Source organism: Macaca mulatta, chromosome 5 (assembly GCF_049350105.2).
Source record: "Macaca mulatta isolate MMU2019108-1 chromosome 5, T2T-MMU8v2.0, whole genome shotgun sequence".
NCBI lineage: Eukaryota > Metazoa > Chordata > Mammalia > Primates > Cercopithecidae > Macaca > Macaca mulatta.
Window position 1 is genome coordinate 1,013,537 of NC_133410.1, and position 22,289 is coordinate 1,035,825.

At 56.2% G+C, this 22,289-nt stretch overlaps 1 protein-coding gene across 14 annotated transcripts in view; it reads left to right on the forward strand.

The window, feature by feature from the left end:
• TMEM175 (transmembrane protein 175) overlaps window positions 1-22,289 on the forward strand; it is a 46,150-nt gene that overhangs the window by 20,254 nt on the left and 3,607 nt on the right. For 2 of the 14 annotated variants that reach the window (XM_078002817.1, XM_015137801.3), the window contains 7 exons: window positions 7,824-8,007; window positions 8,222-8,260; window positions 10,518-10,615; window positions 14,857-14,908; window positions 15,331-15,366; window positions 16,070-16,153; window positions 16,716-16,880. In XM_078002817.1, coding sequence (XP_077858943.1) covers window positions 7,855-8,007; window positions 8,222-8,260; window positions 10,518-10,615; window positions 14,857-14,908; window positions 15,331-15,366; window positions 16,070-16,153; window positions 16,716-16,880 — 627 coding nt within the window. In that variant the 5' untranslated portion in view covers window positions 7,824-7,854. Of the gene's footprint in view, window positions 1-7,823; window positions 8,025-8,221; window positions 10,076-10,469; window positions 10,616-14,856; window positions 14,938-15,294; window positions 15,367-16,069; window positions 16,154-16,715; window positions 16,881-22,289 lie in introns of all 14 variants that reach the window. The other 12 variants (XM_078002824.1, XM_078002818.1, XM_078002819.1 and 9 more) reach the window with 12 other exon arrangements.

Sequence of the window (22,289 nt, forward strand, 5' to 3'; positions counted from 1 at the left end):
CTCAGGAGGCTGAGACAGGAGAATCACTTGAACCTGGGAGTTGGAGGTTGCAGTGAGCCGAGATCACACCATTGCACTCCGGCCTGGGCAACAAGAGTGAAACTCGATCTCAAAAAAAAAAAAACAAAAAACCGTAGTTGCTAGGGGTTCAGGAAGAAAGAGGGAGGGTGGAACACCAGAGATTTTTAGGGTGTTTAAACTATTCTGTGTGATACTGTTTTGGTGAAAACAAGTCATTTTCCATTTGTCAAAACCCATAGAATACAGCACAGAGTGAAGCCTAATGTAAACTATGGACTTAGGTTAATTGTAATGTGTGGATATTCGCTTGTTAATTGTGTCGAATGTGCCACAGTAATGTAAGATGTTAATAATAGGAGAAAGGGAGGCCGGTGACAGTGGCTCACACCTGTAATCCCAGCATTTTGGGAGGCCAAGGTGGGCGGATCACGAGGTCAGGAGTTCGAGACCAGCCTGACCAACATGGTGAAACCCCGTCTTTACTAAAAATACAAAAATTAGCCGGACATGGTGCTGTGTGCCTGTAATCCCAGCTACTCAGGAGGCTGAGGCAGGAGAATCGCTTGAACCCAGGAGTCGGAGGTTGCAGTGAGCCGAGATTGTGCCACTGCACTCCAGCCTGGGTGACAGAGTGAGACTCCGTCTCAAAATAATAATAATAGGAGAAAGGGGAAGGGGGATGTGAAGGTGTATAAAAGAACTCTGGGCCAGGTGCGGTGGCTCATGCCTGTAATCCCAACACTTTGGGAGGCCGAGGTGGGCAGATCACAAGGTCAAGAGTTCAAGACCATCCTGGCCAATATGGTGAAACCCCATCTCTACTAAACATACAAAAATTAGCTGGGCATTATGGCACAGTCACCTGTAATCCCAGCTACTCAGGAGGCTGACGCAGGAGAATCATTTGAACCCGGGAGGCGGAGGTTGCAGTGAGCCGAGATCGTGCCATTGCACTCCAGCCTGGGCAACAAGAGTGAAACTCTGTACTTGCTGCTCAATTTTTCTTTTTTTTCTTGAGACGGAGTCTCACTCTATCACTCAGGCCGGAGTGCAGTGGCGTAATCTTGGCTCACTGCAGCATCTGCCTCCCTGGTTCAAGCAGTACTCCTGCCTCAAACTCCCAAGTAGCTGGGATTATAGATGCATACCACCACACCCAGCTAAGTTTTGTATTTTTAGTAGAGGTGGGGTTTCATGCTGGCCAGGCTGGTCTTGAACTCCTGACATCAGGTGATCTGCCCACCTTGGCCTCCCAAAGTACTGGGATTACAGAGGTGAGCCACCATGCCTGGCCTCTGCTCAGTTTTTCTATAAACCTAAAACGGCTTAAAGAAAAAGTCAATTTTGGCCAGGCGTGGTGGCTCATGTCTTAATCCCAGCTACTTGGGAGGCCGAGGCAGGAGAATTGCTTGAGCCCAGCCTGGACCACATAGACCCCACATTTTTATAAAAAAAGGGGGAAAAAAAAAAGAATATTTTGTCAAGCTCAATGTCATGAAATGATTTTCTCCAGCATTATCTTGTAAGAGTTTTGTAGTTTTTTTTTTTTTTTTTTTTTTTTTTTTTTTTTGAGACGGAGTCTCGCTCTGCCACCCAGGCTGGAGTGCAGTGGCCGGATCTCAGCTCACTGCAAGCTCCGCCTCCCGGGTTCACGCCATTCTCCTGCCTCAGCCTCCCAAGTAGCTGGGACTACAAGCGCCCGCCACCTCACCCGGCTAGTTTTTTGTATTTTTTAGTAGAGACGGGGTTTCACCGTGTCAGCCAGGATGGTCTCGATCTCCTGACCTCGTGATCCGCCCGTCTCAGCCTCCCAAAGAGTTTTGTAGTTTTAACTCTTTTTTTTTTTTTTGAGACGGAGTCTCGCTCTGTCACCCAGGCTGGAGTACAGTGGCCGGATCTCAGCTCACTGCAAGCTCCGTCTCCCAGGTTTATGCCATTCTCCTGCCTCAGCCTCCTGAGTAGCTGGGACTACAGGCGCCCGCCACCTCGCCCGGCTAGTTTTTTTGTATTTTTAGTAGAGATGGGGTTTCACCATGTTAGCCAGGATGGAGTTTTAACTCTTACATTTATGTCATTGATCCATTTCAAGTTAATTTTTGTATGTGTATTAAGTTGAGTCCAAATTCATTCATTTGCATGTGGATATTCAGTTGTCCCAACACCATTTGTGAAAAATACTTTTCTTTTCCCATTGAGTGGTCTTGGCATCCTTGTCAAAATCAGTTAACCATAAACGTGGGGGTTTATTTCTGAACTATATTCCATTGGTCTGTGTCTTTATGCTGTCTCGACTGCTGTAACTTTGTACTAAGTTTTGAAATCAGGAAGTGTGAGTGCTCCCAATTTTGTTCTTTTTCAAGATTATTTTGGCCATTATAGGTTCCTTGAATTTTCTATTTTTTTTTCTTTTTGAGACAGAGTCTCATTCTGTCACCCAGGATGGAGTACAGTGGTGTGATCTCAGCTCACCGCAACCTTCGCCTCCCAAATTCAAGCGATTCTCTTGCTTCAGCCTCCTGAGTTGCTGGGACTACAGGCACACACCACCACGTCCAGCTAATTTTTGTATTTTTAGTAGAGATGGGGTTTTGTCATGTTGGCCAGGCTGGTCTCAAACCCTGCTCACCTCAGGTGATCCACCTGCCTCTGCCTCCCAAAATGCTGGGATTACAGGTGTGAGCCACTGCACCCAGCCAAAATTCAGAACTTCTGTTCTCCTAAGGACTGGTAAGAGAGTGAAAAGACAAGCCACAGACTGCAAGAAAATATTTCCAAATTATATATCTTGCAGGATTTTTAACTAGAATATAAAGAACTTTCAAAACTCAATGACATCACAAACAACTCAGTAAACGAGCAAAGATTCTAAGACACTTCACTGTGAAAGCTGTACAGATGAAAGTTAGTAGAGAAATTAGTCAGTAGAGACTAACTAGTCTCTAGAGTCAGTAGAGAAATAGCAAATTAAAACCACAATGAGACACCCCTACACAAGTTATTAGAATGACTAAAATAAATTAATTGAATTATGATTTTTATTGCTATTTTTTTTTTTTTCCTAGATGGAGTCTTACTCTATCGCCCAGGCTGGAGTGCAGTGGCACGATCTCAGCTCACTGCAACCTCCACTTTCTGGAATCAAGCAATTCTCCTGCCTCAGCTTCCCAAGTAGCTGAGATTAAAAGCACCCACCACCATGCCTGGCTATTTTTTTTGTGTGTTTTTAGTAGAGATCAGGTTTCACCATGTTGGCCAGGCTGGTCTCGAACTCCTGACCTTGTAATCTGTGGAGTCTCACTCTGTTGCCCAGGCTGGAGTGCAGTGGCATGATCCCAGCTCACTGCAACCTCCGCCTCCTGGGTTTAAGCAATTCTCCTGCCTCAGCCTCCCAAGTAGCTGAGACTAAAGGCACTCGCCCCCATGCCCAGCTAATTTTTGTATTAGTAGAGACGGGGTTTTACCATGTTGGTCAGGCTGGTCTCAAACTCCTGACCTCAAGTGATCCGCCTGCCTTGGCCTCCCAAAGTGCTGGGATTACAGGCGTGAGCCACCGCGCCTGGCTAATTTTTGTATTTTTAGTAGAGATGGGGTTTCATCATGGTCAGGCTGATCTCAAACTCCTGACTTCAGGTGATCTGCCCGCCTTGGCCTCCCAAAGTGCCGAGATTACAGGCGTGAGCCACCACGCCCAGTGAATTGTTTTTCTAAGCCGTGCCAAACCGAGTACCAGAGGAGATGAGCAAGTGCAGGTCTCATGCCCCGCTGGTGGGAATGCAGGTGGTGCAGCCGCCTTGGCAAATCATCTGGCGGTTTCTCATGAAGTAAACGTGTCCTTATGATACGGCCCGGCAAAACTGCTCCAAGGCATTTACCCAAAAGTCATGAAAACATGTTTACACAAATGCCTGTGTGCAAATGTTTATATACAGTGGCTTTATTCATAATTGTGCAAAATGAAACAATACACATGTTTTTCAGCTGGTGAGTGGATCCACAAACTGAGGTGTGTCTGCAGTGAAATTACCACACAGCAACCAAAGAAGTGTGTTACTGATACTTCCAGCACCACAAAGGGGTCTCGAAAGAAGCTAGGCTCAAAATCTCTGTAGGGTGCGATTCTGTTTATACAACATTCTGAAAAAGGCAAAATTGGCCAGGCACAGTGGCTCACACCTGTAATCCCAGCATTTGAGGAGGCCAAGGTGGGTGGATCACTTGAAGTCAGGAGTTCCGAGACCAGCCTAGGAATCATGGTGCAACCCTGTCTGTACTAAGAATACAAATATTAGCCATGCGTGGTGGCGGGTGCCTGTAATCCCAGCTGCTTGGGAGGCTGAGGCACAAGAATCGCTTGAACCCAGGAGGCGGAGGTTGCAGCGAGCTGCGATCGTGCCAGTGCACTCCAGCCTGGGCGACAGAGCGTGATTCTGTCTCAAAAAAATTAATTAATTAAATAAATAAATGAAGCAAAATTACAGTAACAGAAAACAGATCAGTGATTGCAGGGCTTGGGGTTGGGGAAGCTTGGACACAAAGATGCTGTTTGAGGATAGAACAGTTTGCTGGATTGTGGCTAGCTGTGGTTACGTGCCTGTGTGCGTTCTCGGTGAGAAATCTCCTGGGCGTCGAGCGAAAGCCCCCACCTGCTCCCCGCGCCTCCCTGCCTGGGTCCATGCAGTGCTACCTGGAAGTTGGCGAACATTGTTCTTATTTGTGGTTTTCATTTCTTACCGTGTATGTGTGTAATTAAGAAGATAGATGGGCCGGGCGCGGTGGCTCAAGCCTGTAATCCCAGCACTTTGGGAGGCCGAGACGGGCGGATCACGAGGTCAGGAGATCAAGACCATCCTGGCTAACACGGTGAAACCCCGTCTCTACTAAAAATACAAAAAACTAGCCGGGCGTGGTGGCGGGCGCCTGTAGTCTCAGCTACTCGGGAGGCTGAGGCGGGAGAATGGCATGAACCCGGGAGGCGGAGCTTGCAGTGAGCCGAGATCACGCCACTGCACTCCAGCCTGGGAGACACGGCGAGACTCCGTCTCAAAAAAAAAAAAAAAAAAGAAGATTGATGGTTGTTGTATGTGTCCATTGTTTCCATAAATGGTATGATAGTATGTTTTTGCAACTTGATTTTTTTATCTTAACATTTTGTTTTATAGTTTTATACTTGTGGATCTGTTTTAACGTTCTGATAGTTTACGTCATGGTTTGATGATTTCTCCCTTACTAGTCAGAATGTTTTCGTTTTATTGTTAAAACACGCCAGGCTGGCTCGGTGGCTCTCGCCTGTAATCCAAGCACTTTGGGAGGCTGAGGCAAGGAGATTGCTTGAGCCCAGGAGTTCGAGATCAGCCTGGGCACCATGATGAAACCCCCGTCTCTACGAAAAATACAAAAATTAGCCGGGCGTGGTGGTGCACGCCTGTGGTCCCAGCAACACAGGAGGCTGAGGTGGGAGGATCACTTGAGCCTAGGAGGTCGAGGCTGTAGTGAGCCTTGATTATGCCACTGCCCTCCAGCCTGGGCAACAGACTAAGACCCTGTCTCAAAAAGAAAAAAGGAAAAACTACATGTTGCCTCAGTGCAGACCCTAGGCAGCCTCTCGTGGCAGTGAGACTTCCAGGAATGGACCCTTGGAGGACGTGGCACTGCACCTTACTAACCATTGCTAAACTGTCACTGAAGCACACATGTCTGTTTACATGCCGGCCTCGGTTTCTGTTTCCCCAGGTCCCCGCCTTCTCTGTCTCCTCACTCTCCTCACTCTCCTCACTCCCCACCGTTCATTCCTGCCTCGGTTTCCATTTCCCCAGGTCCCCGCCTTCTCTCTCCCCGCTGTTTGTTCCAGCCTCGGTTTCTGTTTTCCCCAGGTCCCCGCCCTCCCCATCGCCTCACTCCTGCCGGCACCCCCCCCGCCCCCCCATGCCTGGCCTCTCACCATTTCATTTGCACCTCCTGGATCTCCCTGATTGCTGGTGAAGTGGATTGTCTTGTGTGTTTGTTTTGCCCGGCTGGAAACTGCGGTGAGCCTCCTCCGTCCATTCTCTGGGGTGGGTCTTCCTTGTTTTTGTGCATCTCGCCTTGGTGTAAGCAGCACATCCCTTTTCCTGAGGACCCTCTAGCTGACCGCGCATCTCAGCCCCCTGATGCCCTTGGCCAAGTAAACAGCACCCCTTCAGAGTAAAACCTGGGGGCCCTGCCTTGTCACCTCCCGCTGGCACTGAAGGGCTCTCCCCAACACCCTTCCTGAAGAGGCCTCCTCCCCTTAAATGGTGGAGAGCCGGGCCTGTCCTGCCCCCTGCTGCTCCTCTCCTCCTTCCCGGGTGCCACTCGCTTGGACCACCCCCACATTTCCAAGTAGTACAGAAATTACTTCTGCTGCTAACACTGCTCCATCAGAGGAAACTGTGAAGGCTGCATCTCTAGCCTGACTCCTTCCATCCCCAGAGCTCCCCTGCCCTGAGACAGCCTCAGTGCCTCTGCTGTGTCCCAGGAAACCAGCCCGAAGCAAGCACTCACTGTTCCTCAGGAATGTGCTCTGACCCACCTTCTTCACCAGAGGAAGGACCGGGTGGGCTCTCCCTTCTCCGTCACCCCCCACCGCGGCCCCCGATACTCTTAGGAGCTGCTTTCCCACACGCTGTGTGTCTCCTGGGATGCCTGGGTGCCCGTCACCCCTCTCCCGGGTCATAGCAGCCCTTCTGACTGGCATCCTTGGCACACTCCGCCCTCTTCCCTGCTCCAGGGGCGCCTCAGGTGGGGCTCAGCCAACATGGAGCCCTCTGGCCCCATCCTCTGTTTGGGGAACTCATCTCAGTGTGCCCAGCCTCCACCTCGGGTGCAGGGTGAAATCCACAGTGCCCGGTTGGCACAAGGTTGCCCAGCACCATGCACCATGGCGCCTGCAGCCACAACTCAAGTTCTGTCTCCATGAGGTGCTGGGATCTCTTCTGTCCAGAGCACTCTCCACCTGGCTTCGCGTTCATCTTCCCAGACGCATCTCTGATGTTAAAAATGCCTGGGGAGTGCTCTGCTGGGCCACAGCTGTGGCATGTGCCAAGTGTGCGCCCAACCCAGGCTCCCACAGGCGGACTGGAGTGTCTGCCCTGGTGCTAAGTTTGGCTTCGTATGGCTACAGACGAAGGGCCTTGGTTTCCCCAGAGGTCACCAAGGGAGAGTGTAGCCCGTGTAGGAAACAGCCCCAGGCACGTGTGCATGGGCACCAAGACCAAGGGAGAGCTCTCGGGAGAGCGCAGCCCCTGTGGGAAACAGACAGCCCCAGGCACGTGTGCACGGCTTGCGAGGAGACCAAGGGAGAGCGCTGCGGAGACCAAGGGAGAGCGCGGCCCCTGTAGGAAACAGACAGCCCCAGGCACGCATGCACAGTGCTGAGACCAAGGGAGAGCGCGGCCCCTGTAGGAAACAGCCCCAGGCACGTGTGCACGGGCAAGGGCCCCGAAGGGCGCTGTGTTCCTCTTCCACGTTTAGGTCGGCCATGGGGTCGGCGATCTCAGTGCCTTTCCTTGTGTCTCCCATTCCCTGAGGAGAAACTGAGGCCTGGTTCACCCAGATCAGTGTTCACCAGTAACAGGGCTGGGCATGGCATCTGTTGTTGGCCTCTCAGTCTGGAGGCTGGAAATTTGAGGGGCACCTGGGAGAGGACAGAGCAGCATGGACCCTTTCCCTGCTCAGCAGTGGCCAAGCCCCCCCATACCAGTCCCTGTCCCTGCACCAGGGCTGAGGCTGCATGGCCGATCCCCAGGAGCACCCACAGGCACACTCAGACCTGCCTTTCCTCCCAGGCTCCTGTGACCGCCAGGCAGCGTCTCCACCATGTCCCAGCCCCAGACCCCAGAGCAGGCACTGGACACGCTGGGGGACTGCCCGCCGGGCAGAAGAGACGAGGACGCTGGGGAGGGGATCCAGTGCTCCCAACGCATGCTCAACTTCAGTGACGCCCTGCTGTCCATCATCGCCACCGTCATGGTCTGTATGGGGCCCCTGCTCAGGCCTGCCCCACCCCAAGCCCCTCAAGGCACTGCCCAGCCCACCTCAGACCTGTCCAGGTCTTGCCAGCAGCCTTGGGTCCCCCATCTCCTCGGGCAGCTTGGGGGGCCCAGCGCTGCCTTGGAGTCCCCAGTACCGCCATACCCAGCCCAACCAGCATCTCTCGCTTCCTTCTGTCTCTCTGCCTCCTCAGATCCTGCCTGTGACCCACACGGAGATCTCCCCGGAACAGGTAACAGGGCAGGCTGTGCTCTGCGTGGTGTGGCCCTGAGAAGACCCCGGGTCCCTGAGGCCCGACCTGGCACAAGGAGCTGACCCTGCACCCCTCGAAGCTTCTGAGGCTTAGGAGGCAGAGGCGGGAGGCGGGGGCCTCCTTAAAAAGGGAGGGGGTCAGCAAGTCCTGCTCAGCCCGTGCCCACCCCCGCAGAGGTCCTGGCTTCCTGGGAGGGCAGGAGACTGGGCTCCTGGGGCTCTGTTTCTGAGCTCAGTGGACAAAGGCAGCGCCCTGGAAGTGAGCCAGAGGATAGGTTGGAAGAGGAAGGTTCCGGGCTGCCCCAGCAGGCCCCTTACGTAGCTGCTGTGAGTTAACAGGGCTGGTGTCCCGCCTCAGCAGGGACACTCCCACCCTGGCTGCTCCTGCAGGCCTGGAGGTGAGCAGGAAGGGTTTACAAGCAGAGTTTCCGCTTACAGCTGCCTGGACTGTTTCTGAGCTAAAGAGCAACACAGCATCTTAGAAGGGGAATGACTGGAGGGCATCTGGGGCGCACACCTGCCTGGCTCGGTGTCCTCATGACAGGCTCGTGCGGCCCAAGCCTCATGCGTGCTCGAGGCACAGCATGACCATGTAGCCCTTCCTAGGCCAGTACTGAGGTTGGGGCTCCAGTCCTGACTCGTGAGCTGAGCCTGGGGAACGCTGGGAAGTCATGGGAGCTGCTTAGAGTTCGGCTTTCTCAGCCATGTGAAGGGGATGACGAGACTTTTCATAGGGTTTTCACGAGAAGTAGAAACGCAGGTGGAGCCTGGCCCAGTCTGCAGGCACCAGCAGACAGCAAGCAGCACAGGCACTGGGACCCTGGGGCCACTCCTGCCCTCCCTAGGGGGCAGCAGCTCAGGAAAGCTGCGTCCCCACCGAAGCCCATGGGGTGGGCTTGGTCAAATGCAGTCGTGAGGTACTGGCCTTGGCTGCCCCTTTCAGAATGGGGTTGCTGAGGTACAGCCACACCCACCTGCGATGCCCATGCCAGAGGGCACATGACAGTGAAGGGCCCGGGCGGTTGAAAATAAACACCCATGAGCCTGAACCTGCCCTGACCTCTCTGCAGCCAGGGCTCCTTTCTGGGACTGTGACGTTTACTGCCCTGTCTTTCCTCTGTCGTCCTAACCGATCACAGGGAGGGTCTGAGCCTCAGAAAGTCCTGGAGAGTCAAAAGCTCATTCAGAGAACACATTTATGGGATGAGGGAAAGGCCTGACGTGTGTCCCGGGGAAGGTGCTAGAAAAGCAGACACCTCCCTCCTTGTGAGGAGACGGGAGCTCCTGGGGCTGTGCTCACTCTGATGAAAAATAAAAGACAGTTGTAACTTTGAAAACCCATGATTGGAAAAGCTAGATGGAACTCAATAAAGAAGTGGCTGAAATACCGAGTTACTGACCCAGAGACCTGCCTGCAAGTGAAGAGCCAAGGGAAACAGTAAAGCACTCAGTGTTCTGTTTGGAGCATTCGTGGGGAAAGCATGCAAACCTTCTCAGGGCTGGAGGGTGAGGGCTTTGTGTTGAGCGTGGCGCGGCCCCCAGTGCCTCCATGCTGACCACAGCCCCCAGGGCGGGCCACCTGTGGGATCCCTTGCAGCTTCCAGAGACCCTTTCCTGTGGCTGCTTTGGAATTGCTACCTAGGCAGTGCCAGGTGTGACCCTTCTGTGCTGTCAACCTGTGTGTCCCTCTGAAGTCCACATGCCGGACACCGCACGGGGACGGCGTTGTGGGGCAGAGCCTTTTGGAGGTGACCCGGTTATGATGGCAGAGCCTCATGGATGACATTTGTGACCTGTTGCTTTTGCCCTCCTGTCCCTTCCCACATGCAGACACCCAGAGGGCACCATCCCCGAGGCGGGGTCCTCAGCAGACACCGAGCCCCTTAAGAGCTGACCCCCCAGCGGGAACACAGCCCATAGAACTCTCTGGAGTGCACCTGTGGGTGTGGGTGTGGATCAGTGCCCCGGAGAAGGGGTGGGGGCTGGGGGGTTGGGGTCTGCAGGTGCCAGGGGAGACAGACCAGCTGGAGACGGAGGCTGGACCCAGAACAGGGCACCCAGGGTCTGCTAGGGAGGCCAGGACCTTCCAAGGTGCCTCACGCGGCCCACCTGAGGGTCTCGCCCTGCCCTGGGCCAAGGCCAGCCCCCCTGCCCCCCCCCTGCATGGTGCTGTCTCGACTGCCATTCAGGGACACTCATGTCACCTGGGCTCTGACAGCAGTGCTCTTGTATTCCAGCAGTTCGACAGAAGTGTACAGAGGCTTCTGGCAACACGTATCGCAGTCTACCTGATGACCTTTCTCATCGTGACGGTGGCCTGGGCGGCACACACAAGGTGGGAGCTTCCAATGGGTCCACGGCTGCTCTTAGGGTTCCCATACCCTGCACCACATCATGCACGAGTCCCCAGGGGTGGAGGACAGCAGGTTGCCCCTCCCACCCTCATCCGAATGGGGATGGCGTTACTTACCCTAGCCCCAGGGCCTGGGACAGTGTGGACGGTGCAGTAGGTAGAGGTGTGGATGGTGTAGACCGTGCAGTAGGCATAGGTGTAGATGGTGTGGACGGTGCAGTAGGCGGAGATGTGGATGGTGCAGTATGTAGATGGTGTAGACAGTGCAGTAGGCAGAGGCGTGGACGGTGCAGTAGGCGGAGGTGTGGACGGTGCAGACGGTGCAGTAGGCGGAGGTGCAGATGGTGCAGACGGTGCAGTAGGTGGGGGAGGCGGACGGTGCAGTAGGCGGAGGTGCGGACGGTGCAGTAGGCGGAGGTGCGGACGGTGCAGTAGGCGGAGGTGCGGACGGTGCAGTAGGCGGAGGTGCGGACGGTGCAGTAGGCGGAGGTGTGGGTGGTGCAGACGGTGCAGTAGGCAGAGGTGCAGATGGTGCAGTAGGAGGAGGTGTGTGGATGGTGCGGTAGGAGGAGGTGTGGATGATGGAGACGGTGTAAGCAGAGGCGCGGACGGTGCGGTAGGCGGAGTGGCGGACGGTGCGGTAGGCGGAGTGGCGGACGGTGCGGTAGGCGGAGGTGCGGACGGTGTGGTAGGTGGAGGTGTGGATGGTGGAGAAGGTGTAAGCAGAGGTGTGGATGGTGCAGTAGGCAGAGGTGTGGACGGTGCAGTAGGCGGAGGTGCGGACGGTGAGGTAGGAGGAGGTGTGGATGGTGGAGATGGTGTAGGCGGAGGTGCGGATGGTGCAATAGGTGGAAGTGTGGCTGGTGCGGTATGCGGACGGTGCAGTAGGCAGAGGTGCGGACGGTGCAGTAGGCGGAGGTGCGGCTGGTGGAGACAGTGTAGGCAGAGGTGTGGACGGTGCAGTAGGCGGAAGTGTGGACGGTGCAGTAGGTGGAGGTGTGGACAGTGCAGTAGGCGGAGGTGTGGATGGTTCACTCAGTGCTGCCACTGCTTCTTGGCCACACAGACACTCAGTGCTGCCACTGCTTCTTGGCCACACGGGACCTTCCTCCTGCCTGCGAGAGCTGCCTCAAGACCAGGCTGCAGCCGGGCAGGAGAGGGCACATATGATGTGCCCCATTAACACTGACTGGGGCGGTACACAGCCTTGTCCTCCAGGTTCTGTGCCCTGGGGACTCACCGCACTGCCTTCTCCCTGGCAAGGAGACTGTGTCTGCGGGACACGTGCTCCAGGGCTGGAGCTTCACCTTCCAGAGGAAAAGGTTCCTTAAGATCCAAGGAGAGGCCAGGCAAGGTGGCTCACGCCTATAATCCCAGCACTTTAGGAGGCCAAGGCGGGTGGATCACCTGAGGTCAGGAGTTTGAGACCAGCCTGGCCAACATGGTGACACCCTGTCTGTATGAAAAATACAAAAATTATCCGGGTGTGGTGGCACCTGCCTGTAATCCCAGCTACTAAGGAGGCTGAGGTAGGAGAATTGCTCGAACCCAGAAGGTGGAGGCTGCAGAGTGGAGATCGCACCACTGCACTCCAGCCTAGGTGACAGAGCGAGACTCTATCTCAGAAGAAAAATAAAAGGGATCCAAGGAGAGCAGGGCCCAGTGCTGCCAGGGCCCCTGACCACCTGCCCCAGGCAGAGAGGAGCAGGAGGACACCAGAGGTGGAGCTGGGGCCGCAGGGCGGCGGGTGCTGGGAAGGCATGGGCACCTGCCTTGAAAGCACGGCTGAACGTTTTACGTGACAGACGTGCTTTCAGCAAGGTGACTGTCTCTGGTGGTGACAGATGGTCCTCTTACTTAGGGGAGGGCTTTCTCTTCAGCTCCTTGTTCACAGAGCGCCTGGGAGACCCACAGCCTGACTGTGCCAGGCTCCCCATCAGCTCAGCGGTGTGAACAGGCCAGGCCCTCCTGCCTGCCCTCGTCCACCCGAGGCCACACCCACTGTGGAATCCATGGGCAGGGCAGGGCGGGGGACTCCCGGAGGCCTGGGGGGGTGCTTCACAGATCTGCTCTGTGCATCTGCTGGGGTCACGTAGGCCTGTGTGCAGCGTCCCGACGCTCAGCAGTCACCAGTGCTGCCGTCTCCAGGGAAATGGGGTCCTTTCCTTTCTACTTTTCAGTGAAATGTGTAGCCCCAGAGTGAGCCCCTGTGTCCAGTAGCCTGAGGCCACCCTTGGGCCCCGATGGGGTCACAGAGCCCCGGGCTGGGGGACTTCGGCTCGGTCAGGCCCAGCCCAGAAAGAGGCCCTAACTTCAGAGTGGATGAGGCATGGAGGTGCACCTTTCCTGCTTCAGGAGTGGGACCGTGTGGGCTGTGCTCATTTTCCTGGTGACACACAGTGGTCCATGTTTATTCTGTTTCTTACTGCGTGGGTGTTCCGTAGGCGTTTCCACAGGTGTAGTGTATGCAATCCCTGAATAAGCAATGGAAAAACCGGGTTTCCTTTTTTCAGAATGGTTTTTGGTCATGAGGTCTGAGGGTCGCATTCCTCAGGAGGAGGAGCTCTACCTCCACAGAGAGTGTTTTCAGAGGGCTGGGGGCCAGGCCTCTGTGCCTGGGAACAGGCAGCTCACAACCTCCTGAGAACGCCTCTCCCATGGGGCCCCAGAGGCCTCCCCTGACAACTGAGCACCTGAAGATCCTGAAAGAGCTACTGTGTCCCCAGCCCCTCGCCTGCACAATGCAGAGGCAGCAGGCACAGCCCACAAGCTCCGCGGTGGCGGGAGCGGCGGGGGTCAGGGGGACTGCTCCCAAGGTAATGCTGAGAAAGCCGCCAAAGCTACCAGGGCACGCAGTGCTCTCTAACACCAACTGTTGAGAGCAGGCTGTGAATCAGGAGGAAGTGGCGGAGATCGCCTGGACGGGGCAGGGTGTGAATCAGGAGGAAGTGGCGATCACCTGCATGGCGGCAGGGTGTGAATTAGGAAGAAGCGGCGGAGATCGCGTGGACGGGGGCAGGGTATGAATCAGGAGGAAGTGGTGGTGATCGCCTGGACGGGGGCAGGGTGTGAATCAGGAGGAAGTGGTGGTGATCGCCTGGACGGGGGCAGGGTGTGAATCAGGAGGAAGTGGCGAAGATCGCCTGGACAGGGGCAGGGTGTGAATCAGGAAGAAGCGGTGGAGATCGCCTGCACGGCAGCAGGGTGTGAATCAGGAGGAAGCGGCGGATATCGCCTGGATGGGAGCAGGGTGTGAATCAGGAGGAAGTGGTGGAGATCGCCTGGACGGGGGCAGGGTGTGAATCAGAAGGAAGTGGCGGAGATCGCCTGGACGGGGGCAGGGTGTGAATCAGGAGGAAGTGGTGGAGATCGCCTGGACGGGGGCAGGGTGTGAATCAGAAGGAAGTGGCGGAGATCGCCTGGACGGGGGCAGGGTGTGAATCAGGAGGAAGCAGCGGATATCGCCTGGATGGGAGCAGGGTGTGAATCAGGTGGAAGCGGTGGAGATCGCCTGGATGGGGCAGGCTGTGAATCAGGAGGAAGTGGCGGAGATCGCCTGGACGGGAGCAGGGTGTGAATCAGGAGGAAGTGGCGGAGATCGCCTGGACGGGGGCATGGTGTGAATCAGGAGGAGGTGGCGGAGATCGCCTGGACGGGAGCAGGGTGTGAATCAGGAGGAGGTGGCGGAGATCGCCTGGACGGGGGCAGGGTGTGAATCAGGAGGAAGTGGTGAAGATCCCATGAACGGGGGCAGGGTGTGAATCAGCAGGAAGTGGTGGAGATTGCCTGGACGGGGGCAGGGTGTGAATCAGGAGGAAGCGGCGGAGATCACCTGGACAGGGGCAGGCTGTGAATCAGGAGGAAGTGGCGGAGATCGCCTGGACGGGGGCAGGCTGTGAATCAGGAGGAAGTGGCGGAGATCGCCTGGACGGGGGCAGGCTGTGAATCAGGAGGAAGTGGCGGAGATCGCCTGGACGGGGGCAGGCTGTGAATCAGGAGGAAGTGGCGGAGATCGCCTGGACGGGGGCAGGGTGCTTTCTAGGGAACTTCATTTCCTCCTTCCTGTTTTCCAAACTCTGTACACTAGGTAGTAGCTTATATTTGGTTAAAGTGACATCTCTTAATGACGTTTTAACCAGAAGATGCTGGAGAGAGTGTGTGTGCACTTAATGGTACTGGAACCGCATTTTATTGTCTTTTTGTCTTTTTCTTAAATGGTTTAGGTTGTTCCAAGTTGTTGGGAAAACAGACGACACACTTGCCCTGCTCAACCTGGTGAGTATTTTCCTGTCCTTTTCTGGGGAGTGACTTTGGTTTGTAATCTGGCTCTCAGGGAAGAACGGAAGGAAGCAGCCGGCCTCTCTCGTGACCTCCAGGCCGCCTCGAAGCCTGGAGTCTGCCCACACCTGGGAGCTCCTCGAATGATCTTCCCCTGCCCATGGGTCGCCAGCCTGTATCTCCTCCCAGACAGAGCCAGGGTGTGGGGGACCAGGGGGCACTGGGCTGGGCACAGGTGTGGGGGACAGAGGATGAGTGCCCCCATCTGGCCCTGCAGGGTCTGGGAGCTGGACTCACACTCGCTGGCCCGCCCTTCTTGGGGAGGGCCCAGGCCTGCGCCTTCCCGGAGTGGGCTGTGTCCATCCCCCTGCCCTCCTCCCCAGGCCACATCATGGCCATGATGCTCTCCCTCCCTCCAGGCCTGCATGATGACCATCACCTTCCTGCCTTACACGGTGAGCACCGCCAGGCCCCTGACACCCTGAGGCTTTCCTGGGCACCACTGGATTTGACCTGTCCTCAAAAGCAGACCAGCTGGATGGCTCAGGGCACAGGCCACACAGTTGCAGAGAAGAGAGAAGGTTCTGGGGAGAGCAAATTCTGGGGCGAGAACATTCTGGGGCAAGAAGGTTCTTGGGAGAGCCAGCTGTTGGGCTGCCGGGGGCTTCTTTCAGGCTGGAGGGGAGGGGAGGCAGTGGCCCTGATGAGGGACTCACTGGCGCTCCCAGCTCCCACCTGGCCCTGAGTCCACAGCCCCCTGCCCATCCCAGGCCTGTCCCTGGCATGCAGCCCCTACAGCCTCCGGCCACCCACCCTGTACTGCTCAGGCTGTGAAGGTGCCTCCAAATTCTGGCAGTGGCCGCTGGTCCGAGTGTGCGGGGCTGTGTGCCACAAGGAACTGGGGTCTGCGGAATTCTATATGAATCGGATGACATTTTGGCTTTAAAGGCCTGAGGCATTTGGTGGAGTTGGTTGGAGTAGGGGCAGTTTGGACACATCTCCCCCAGCACCCAGCTGGCCGCATCCTGTGATGGCCCCGTCGCATCTCCTGTGGAGTGGGGGGGCTCGCCATGGCCCAGTTCCAGCCCTGGGGCCCTGGATCCTGGTAACCTAGGATTTGTTGGGGGGGGGGGGTTGGTTTTGTTTTTATTTTAACAGTTTTCCTTAATGGTGACCTTCCCTGATGTGCCCCTGGGCATCTTCTTGTTCTGTGTGTGTGTGATCACCATCGGGGTCGTGCAGGTAGGGGGCCTGCACTGTCTGTGTGTGTGTGTGTGTGTGTATGTGTGTGTGAGATCACCATCGGGGTCGTGCAGGTAGGGGGCCTGCACTGTGTGTGTGTGTGTGTGTGTATGTGTGTGTGAGATCGCCATCAGGGTCGTGCAGGTAGGGGTCAGGGGGGCCTGTGGGGGGTGTGTGTGTGTGTGTGTGTGTGTGTGTGTGTGTGTGTGTACGCGCACGCGCGTGATCGATCGCTGTCGGGTCACACAAGTAGGGTGCCCGGGGCCACCTAGACGCATACGATGTGGCATGCCCAGAGCGCCCCTGCTTTCTGACCAGAGACTGGGAAGAGTGGGTCCTGAGACCCCCCACATGCAGCCCCAGGAGCCAGCAGGGGCTCCTGTTCTCTTTCCACCTCAGCCCCTGTGCCCAAAGTGTCCCGGGTACAAGCCCACCTCTACCGGCCAGGTCCTCCCCCACCCCGAGACCCCTGCATGTGTGCGTGCTGTGCAGCCCAGGAGTTGACTGGTGTGGGGGCCCTCTGCTCTCGGGGCTGGCGTCCTGCAGCTTGCTTTTTCCACAGGCACTGATTGTGGGGTACGCATTTCACTTCCCGCACCTGCTGAGCCCGCAGATCCAGTGCTCCGTCCACAGGGCTCGGTACCGACAACACGTCCTGGGCATTGTCCTCCAAGGCCCAGCCCTGTGCTTTGCAGCAGCCATCTTCTCCCTCTTCTTTGTCCCCTTGGTGAGTGCTGGGACAGCCCCCTGGGGCCCGGGCAGGAACGGGGGCCACCGTAGGAGCGATGTCCCCACTGAGCAACAAACATGCGGGTGGGGGCAGAGCCGTAGGCAGGCAGGGGTCCCTCCAAGGGTCTTGTGTGTGAGGCCCAGGGCTGCAGTGAGTGGCACCAGGGAGGGAGGCCTGCTCCATCTGAGGCCCTGAGACCCAGCCTGTCGAGGACAAAGACGGATACTCATCGAAGGAAGGAGCAGCTGAGTGTCCTCAGTGAAGCTTCACAACGACGATGACGAGAAACAGACACCCGGAGTCCGGGGATGTCCTCATTTTCTTGTTTTATTTTCTATTTATTGAGGCAAGATCTCGCTTTGTCACCCAGGCTGGAGGGCAGTGGCGTGACCTTGGCTCACCGCGGCCTCAACCTTCTGGGCTCAAGCGATTCTCTCACCTCAGCCTCCCGGGTAGCTGGGACTACAGGTGTGCACCACCACACCTGGATAATTTTGGTATTTTTGGTGGAGACAGGGTCTTGCTATGTTGCCCAGGTTAATCTGGAATGCCTGGACTGAAGTGATCCTCCCACCTTAGCCTCCCAAAGTGCTGGATTACAGTGTGAGCCACCATGCTGGCCTTTATTTTCTTTTTTTCTTTTTTTTCTTGAGACGGAGTTTTGCTCCCAGGCTGGAGTGCAATGGCGTGATCTCGGCTCATTGCAGCCTTCGCCTCCCAGGTTCAAGTCATTCTCCTGCCTCAGCCTCCTGAGTAGCTGGGATTACAGGCGCCCGCCACCACACCCGGCTAAGTTTTGTATTTTTAGTAGACACAGGGTTTCACCATGTTGGCCAGGCTGGTTTCGAACTCCTGACCTCGTGATCCACCTGCCTCGGCCTCCCAGGCATCCTCCTTGGGATTACAGGCATGAGCCAGTGCGCCCAGCCTATTTTCTTTTGGATAAGGAATCTATACAAAACTGTGTCAAGACAGTAAACACCTAACAGTGTTTGGAGGAGGAGCCCCTGGGGATAAGACCAGCATCCGCTCATGGAGATATCAACTGTTGGTACTTGGAGAATGTGAGCCACCAGGGAGAGGGAGAAGGCAGCAAAAGAAAGTTCCAGAACCCAGAATGGAGTCTGGGAAAGTAGAGAAAGCAGCGCTGAGAACCCAGCTGTTGGCAGCGGGAGCCAGGTCTGCGGGGCAGTGCATCTGGGCAGCAGTGCGGGTCGGGGCCGGCAGAGAGCAGGGCCTCCTAGCAGCCCTCACTCAGGTAAAAGACAACTGGGAGCCTCTTAGCTCAAAGACCGAGGTCTGCTCACTTGGGTTTTTTAAGCCAATGGCTGATTTTAATAGGATAAGACCATCATTCTAGTAACGCCACCATCACCCAGGAACAGAGAGAAACCCCTAAGAGGCAGCCGTTTCAGAGTTGCTTTCAGTAGCAGCTTTTATTTGTGACAGCTGGACCAGCTTGAGCACCTTTGAAGTAAATTGAATTTTTAAACTCAAAGCACCATAAGAATTGTGGAGAAATGAATGGTGGTTATTTTAAATGTTTAGTAAACAGTTCAGAAGAATCCCAGGTTTAAAACAAACGGCAGCCAGATGGCAGTGACGCACCTATCGTCCCAGCTACTTGGGAGGCTGAGGCAGGGGGACCGCGGGCACCGGGGAGTTCTGGCTGTAGTTCTCGGCCATGCCAGTCGGATGTCCACACTAAGTTTGGCATCAGTATGGTGATTCTGGGAGCAGAGAACCACTAGGTTGCACAAGGAGTGTGGAGCCAGCCCAGGGTGGAAGTGGAGCAGGTCGAAACTCCCGTACTGATCAATGGAGGGATTGTGCCTGCAAATAGCCACTGTACTCCAGCCTGGGCAACACAGCAAGACCCGGTCTCTAAAGAAACAAAACAAAATAACAGATGTCCAGCGAGGGCCTGGTGCTGCTGCCTCACTCACTAGAGGCCTGGGCAGGCCGTCTCCTTCACCGAGAGGGGCTCGAGCTGGGGAGTTGAGCAGGGCTGGCTCCAGAGTGTCGGAGGCCCACAGGCCGGGCATAGCTAAGCCTAGCGGGAGCACCGGGCCAGAATTGGGGGGTGGCCTGTGAGTCCCAGGGGCTGTGGCTGCTGCACTGCTTGGCTCTTAGACTGGATGCATTTGATGCTTGTGAAATAGGGAGGAGGAGATGTCAGGGAGATGTGGGGGTCGGGGTATGGGGCAGGCTGGAGGCCAGGGACTTCCTCAGGGAGGGTGGGCCACCCACAGGCACCGGCAGGAGAGGCGGGCCTCCTCAACTGCAGCCTTTGTGAGGTCAGAGCAGGGGCAGGGGCTCTGGGCAGAAGGCAGGTGGGCTGAGCCCTGGGCAGAGGCAGGTGGGTGGGTGGCCAGCACAGTGGGCAAGGGTAAGGGCAGCAGGTCTGGGGCAGTCCTGGTTTCAGAGGTGGGACAGCCACTTCTGGTAGTGGCCGAGTGACAGGAGACAGGCAGGCTGATGAGATCAGGACCCAGGCTAGGGGATAGCCATCATGTGGAGGACACAGCCAAGGCACAGCACCCATGGCTGGGATTGGGCAGGGTGGCCACACCTGCCACAGGGCCCAGACGTGGGCCTGGAGGGGCTGAGGGCAGGCGAGTGGCCAGCAAGCCTGAGCCTGAGGCTGACCTGGGGCCAGGCCTGGAGGTGAGAAGCACAGGACAGCCCGGCCCAGCTGCCCACGAGCAGGTGCGGTGTTGGGGAGGGTGAGCAGCCTGCAGTGACCGTGCCCTCACCTCCCACAGCTGGCCCAGGGAAGCCTGGATGGGAGGCGAAAGGGGAACCAGCAGACTCTAGGAAGGAGGGTTCCAGGGGTGGGGCTGGGAGGCCCAAGCTGTCAGCAGTTCCAGGACTCCAGGCCAGGCCACGGCAGCCACCTTGCTCTCCGTGGCACTGACGGCAACAGTCCATCCTCAGCCTTCGGTGCCGCATCCCGGCTTCATCCTCCACAGCTTCAGGGTCTTCGCGAGGCCCCTCTGCATCTGCTCCTCCATCTCTGCTGGTCCCTCTGCTCGGCCCCCGCACCTTGGGGCTTTCACCCCACACTGGCCTCCTTCTGTCCACACTGTCAGACCTCCCTGGCTGCAGCCCTGCAGCCCTCCACCCTTGCATGTCATTGGGACAGACCCGCAGGTGTCCTTTTGCCCCCCCAGCCTCCACCCAGACGCTGGGCTCTGTCCTCCAGGCCCAGCCTCTCACTGCCGTGGGCCATGCCGTCCCCACCTCCCCTGGATGATCTTGGCCACTGAGCCCTCCTGTTGTAGCACACACCACATGGGTCCTGGGCTCTGCCCTGGGCCTCTGACATTCGTGCCCTGCATCCTGTAGCAGCAGCTGCCTCCACCTTCCCTCCCGCACTCTGCATGGTCCCCATCCCCAGGCCCTCCCCAACCCTACACTGCGAGCCCCCAGACCCCCCTGCCTACCCCCAAGATGGGCTACCTCCTCCCTAGTTTCTTTCCCTGCTTTTCCACAGCACTTCCCCCGACCTGCTGACCCCGGGGTGCAGGCTGCCTCCTGCTAGGACGTCCTGCTCACTCCCACCTGGCACCTGGAGGCACTTCCCTCATCATGTGTTGGTTACTTGAAGCCCGCAAACTGGATCATGAACGTGTCTGGAATTGGCCTTGATGTCTGTGGTGTTCTCACCCTTGTGGTGAACTGGAGGGGTCCATCTTGCCAACTGGGGCCACGTGATGGGGAGGGCGGACAGCATGGCCCAGGCCAGGAGCCGCCTGCGAGGAGTTGTGGAAGTGCCACGCCTAGGGTGGGAGTAAGGCCTGGGGCTGTCGCGCGTGTGTTGGCTGCACTAGCCTGAGCACTTCTGCAGGGCTGAGTGCAAAGACACAGGCCTCTCAGGACCAGGACACTCACATGGTCTGGTCCTCTGTGCTCCCTTTTTAAATTACATTTGGTAAAATACACATATTTACCATCATAACCATACGAAGTGCTCACTTGATGGGCACGGAGTGCATTCGCATTGTATGCAGGCACCCCTTCTCTCCTGTTCTGAACCTGTCATCACCTGCAGTGCAAACCCAGCACCCAGGAGCCGTCGCTCCCCATTCCGCATCCCCTGCCCCACCCTAGTCCCTGGGAGCCAGATGCGCTTTCTGTGTCTGTGAACTTGTGTGTTCTGGATTCTTCATATGCAGAGACTCACAGAGTGTGTGGCCTTTTGGTGTCTGGCTTCTTAAACTTAACATACTGTTGTCAAGATTCACCCATGTTGTCACCCGTGTCAGAACCGCGTTCCTTCTCTGTGGCCCAAAAATAGTCCATTGTGAGTCTCGTGCCACGTCATGTGGGCCCACTCATCCGTGGACGGGGATCTGGGCAAGTGCACCTCCAGCTGTTGTGAGTGATGCTGCTGTGACCGTTGCTGGACACGTGTAGCTGCCGTGACACCGCTGTGAGCACTGTCGTGAGTGGTGCCACTGTGGGCATTGTCATGAGTGGTGCCTCTCTGAGCTGGACACGTGTCTCTTCAGATCTGTCTTCTCAGGCTGTTGTTCAGATCTGTCTTCTCAGGCTGTTGGCACATGTGCCCAGCAGTGAGTTTCTGGGTCATTTGGTGATTCTCTGCTTAGTTTTTTAAGTTTAATTTTTTGAGGAACCACCAAACTTTAATTTTTTGAGGAACCACCAAACAAAATGCAGCAGCTGCAGCATTTTGCATTCCCACCAGCAGCACACGGCGCTTCCAGTTTCTCCACATCCTCATCAACACCTGCTGTTTTTCATTTCTCTCCATCCTAGTGGATATGAAGGAATCTCATTGTGGTTTTGATCTGCGACAGGTTGACCATTTGCATGTTTTGTTTGGAGAAATGTCTCTTCTCATCCTTTGCCCGTTTTTAATTGGGTCATCTTTTTATTGTTGTGAGAATTTCAGATAGGTAGATAGACGATACATTTTTAAGACACGGTCTTGCTCTGTTACCCAGGCTGGAGTACAGTGAGCTGGATCACCACTCACTGCAACCCCTACCTCCCAGGTTCAACAGGCGCACAGTCATGCCTGGATCATTTTTTTTTTTTTTTTTTTTTTTTTTTGAGCTGGAGTCTCGCTCTGTCGCCCAGGCTGGAGTGCAGTGGCCAGATCTCAGCTCACTGCAAGCTCCGCCTCCCGGGTTCCCGCCATTCTCCTGCCTCAGCCTCCCGAGTAGCTGGGACCACAGGCGCCGCCACCTCGCCCGGCTAATTTTTTGTGTTTTTAGTAGAGACGGGGTTTCGCCGTGTTAGCCAGGATGGTCTCGATCTCCTGACCTTGTGATCCGCCCGTCTCGGCCTCCCAAAGTGCTGGGATTACAGGCTTGAGCCACTGCGCCCGGCCATGGATAATTTTTTATGTTTCGTAGAGATACAGTCTTACTGTGTTGC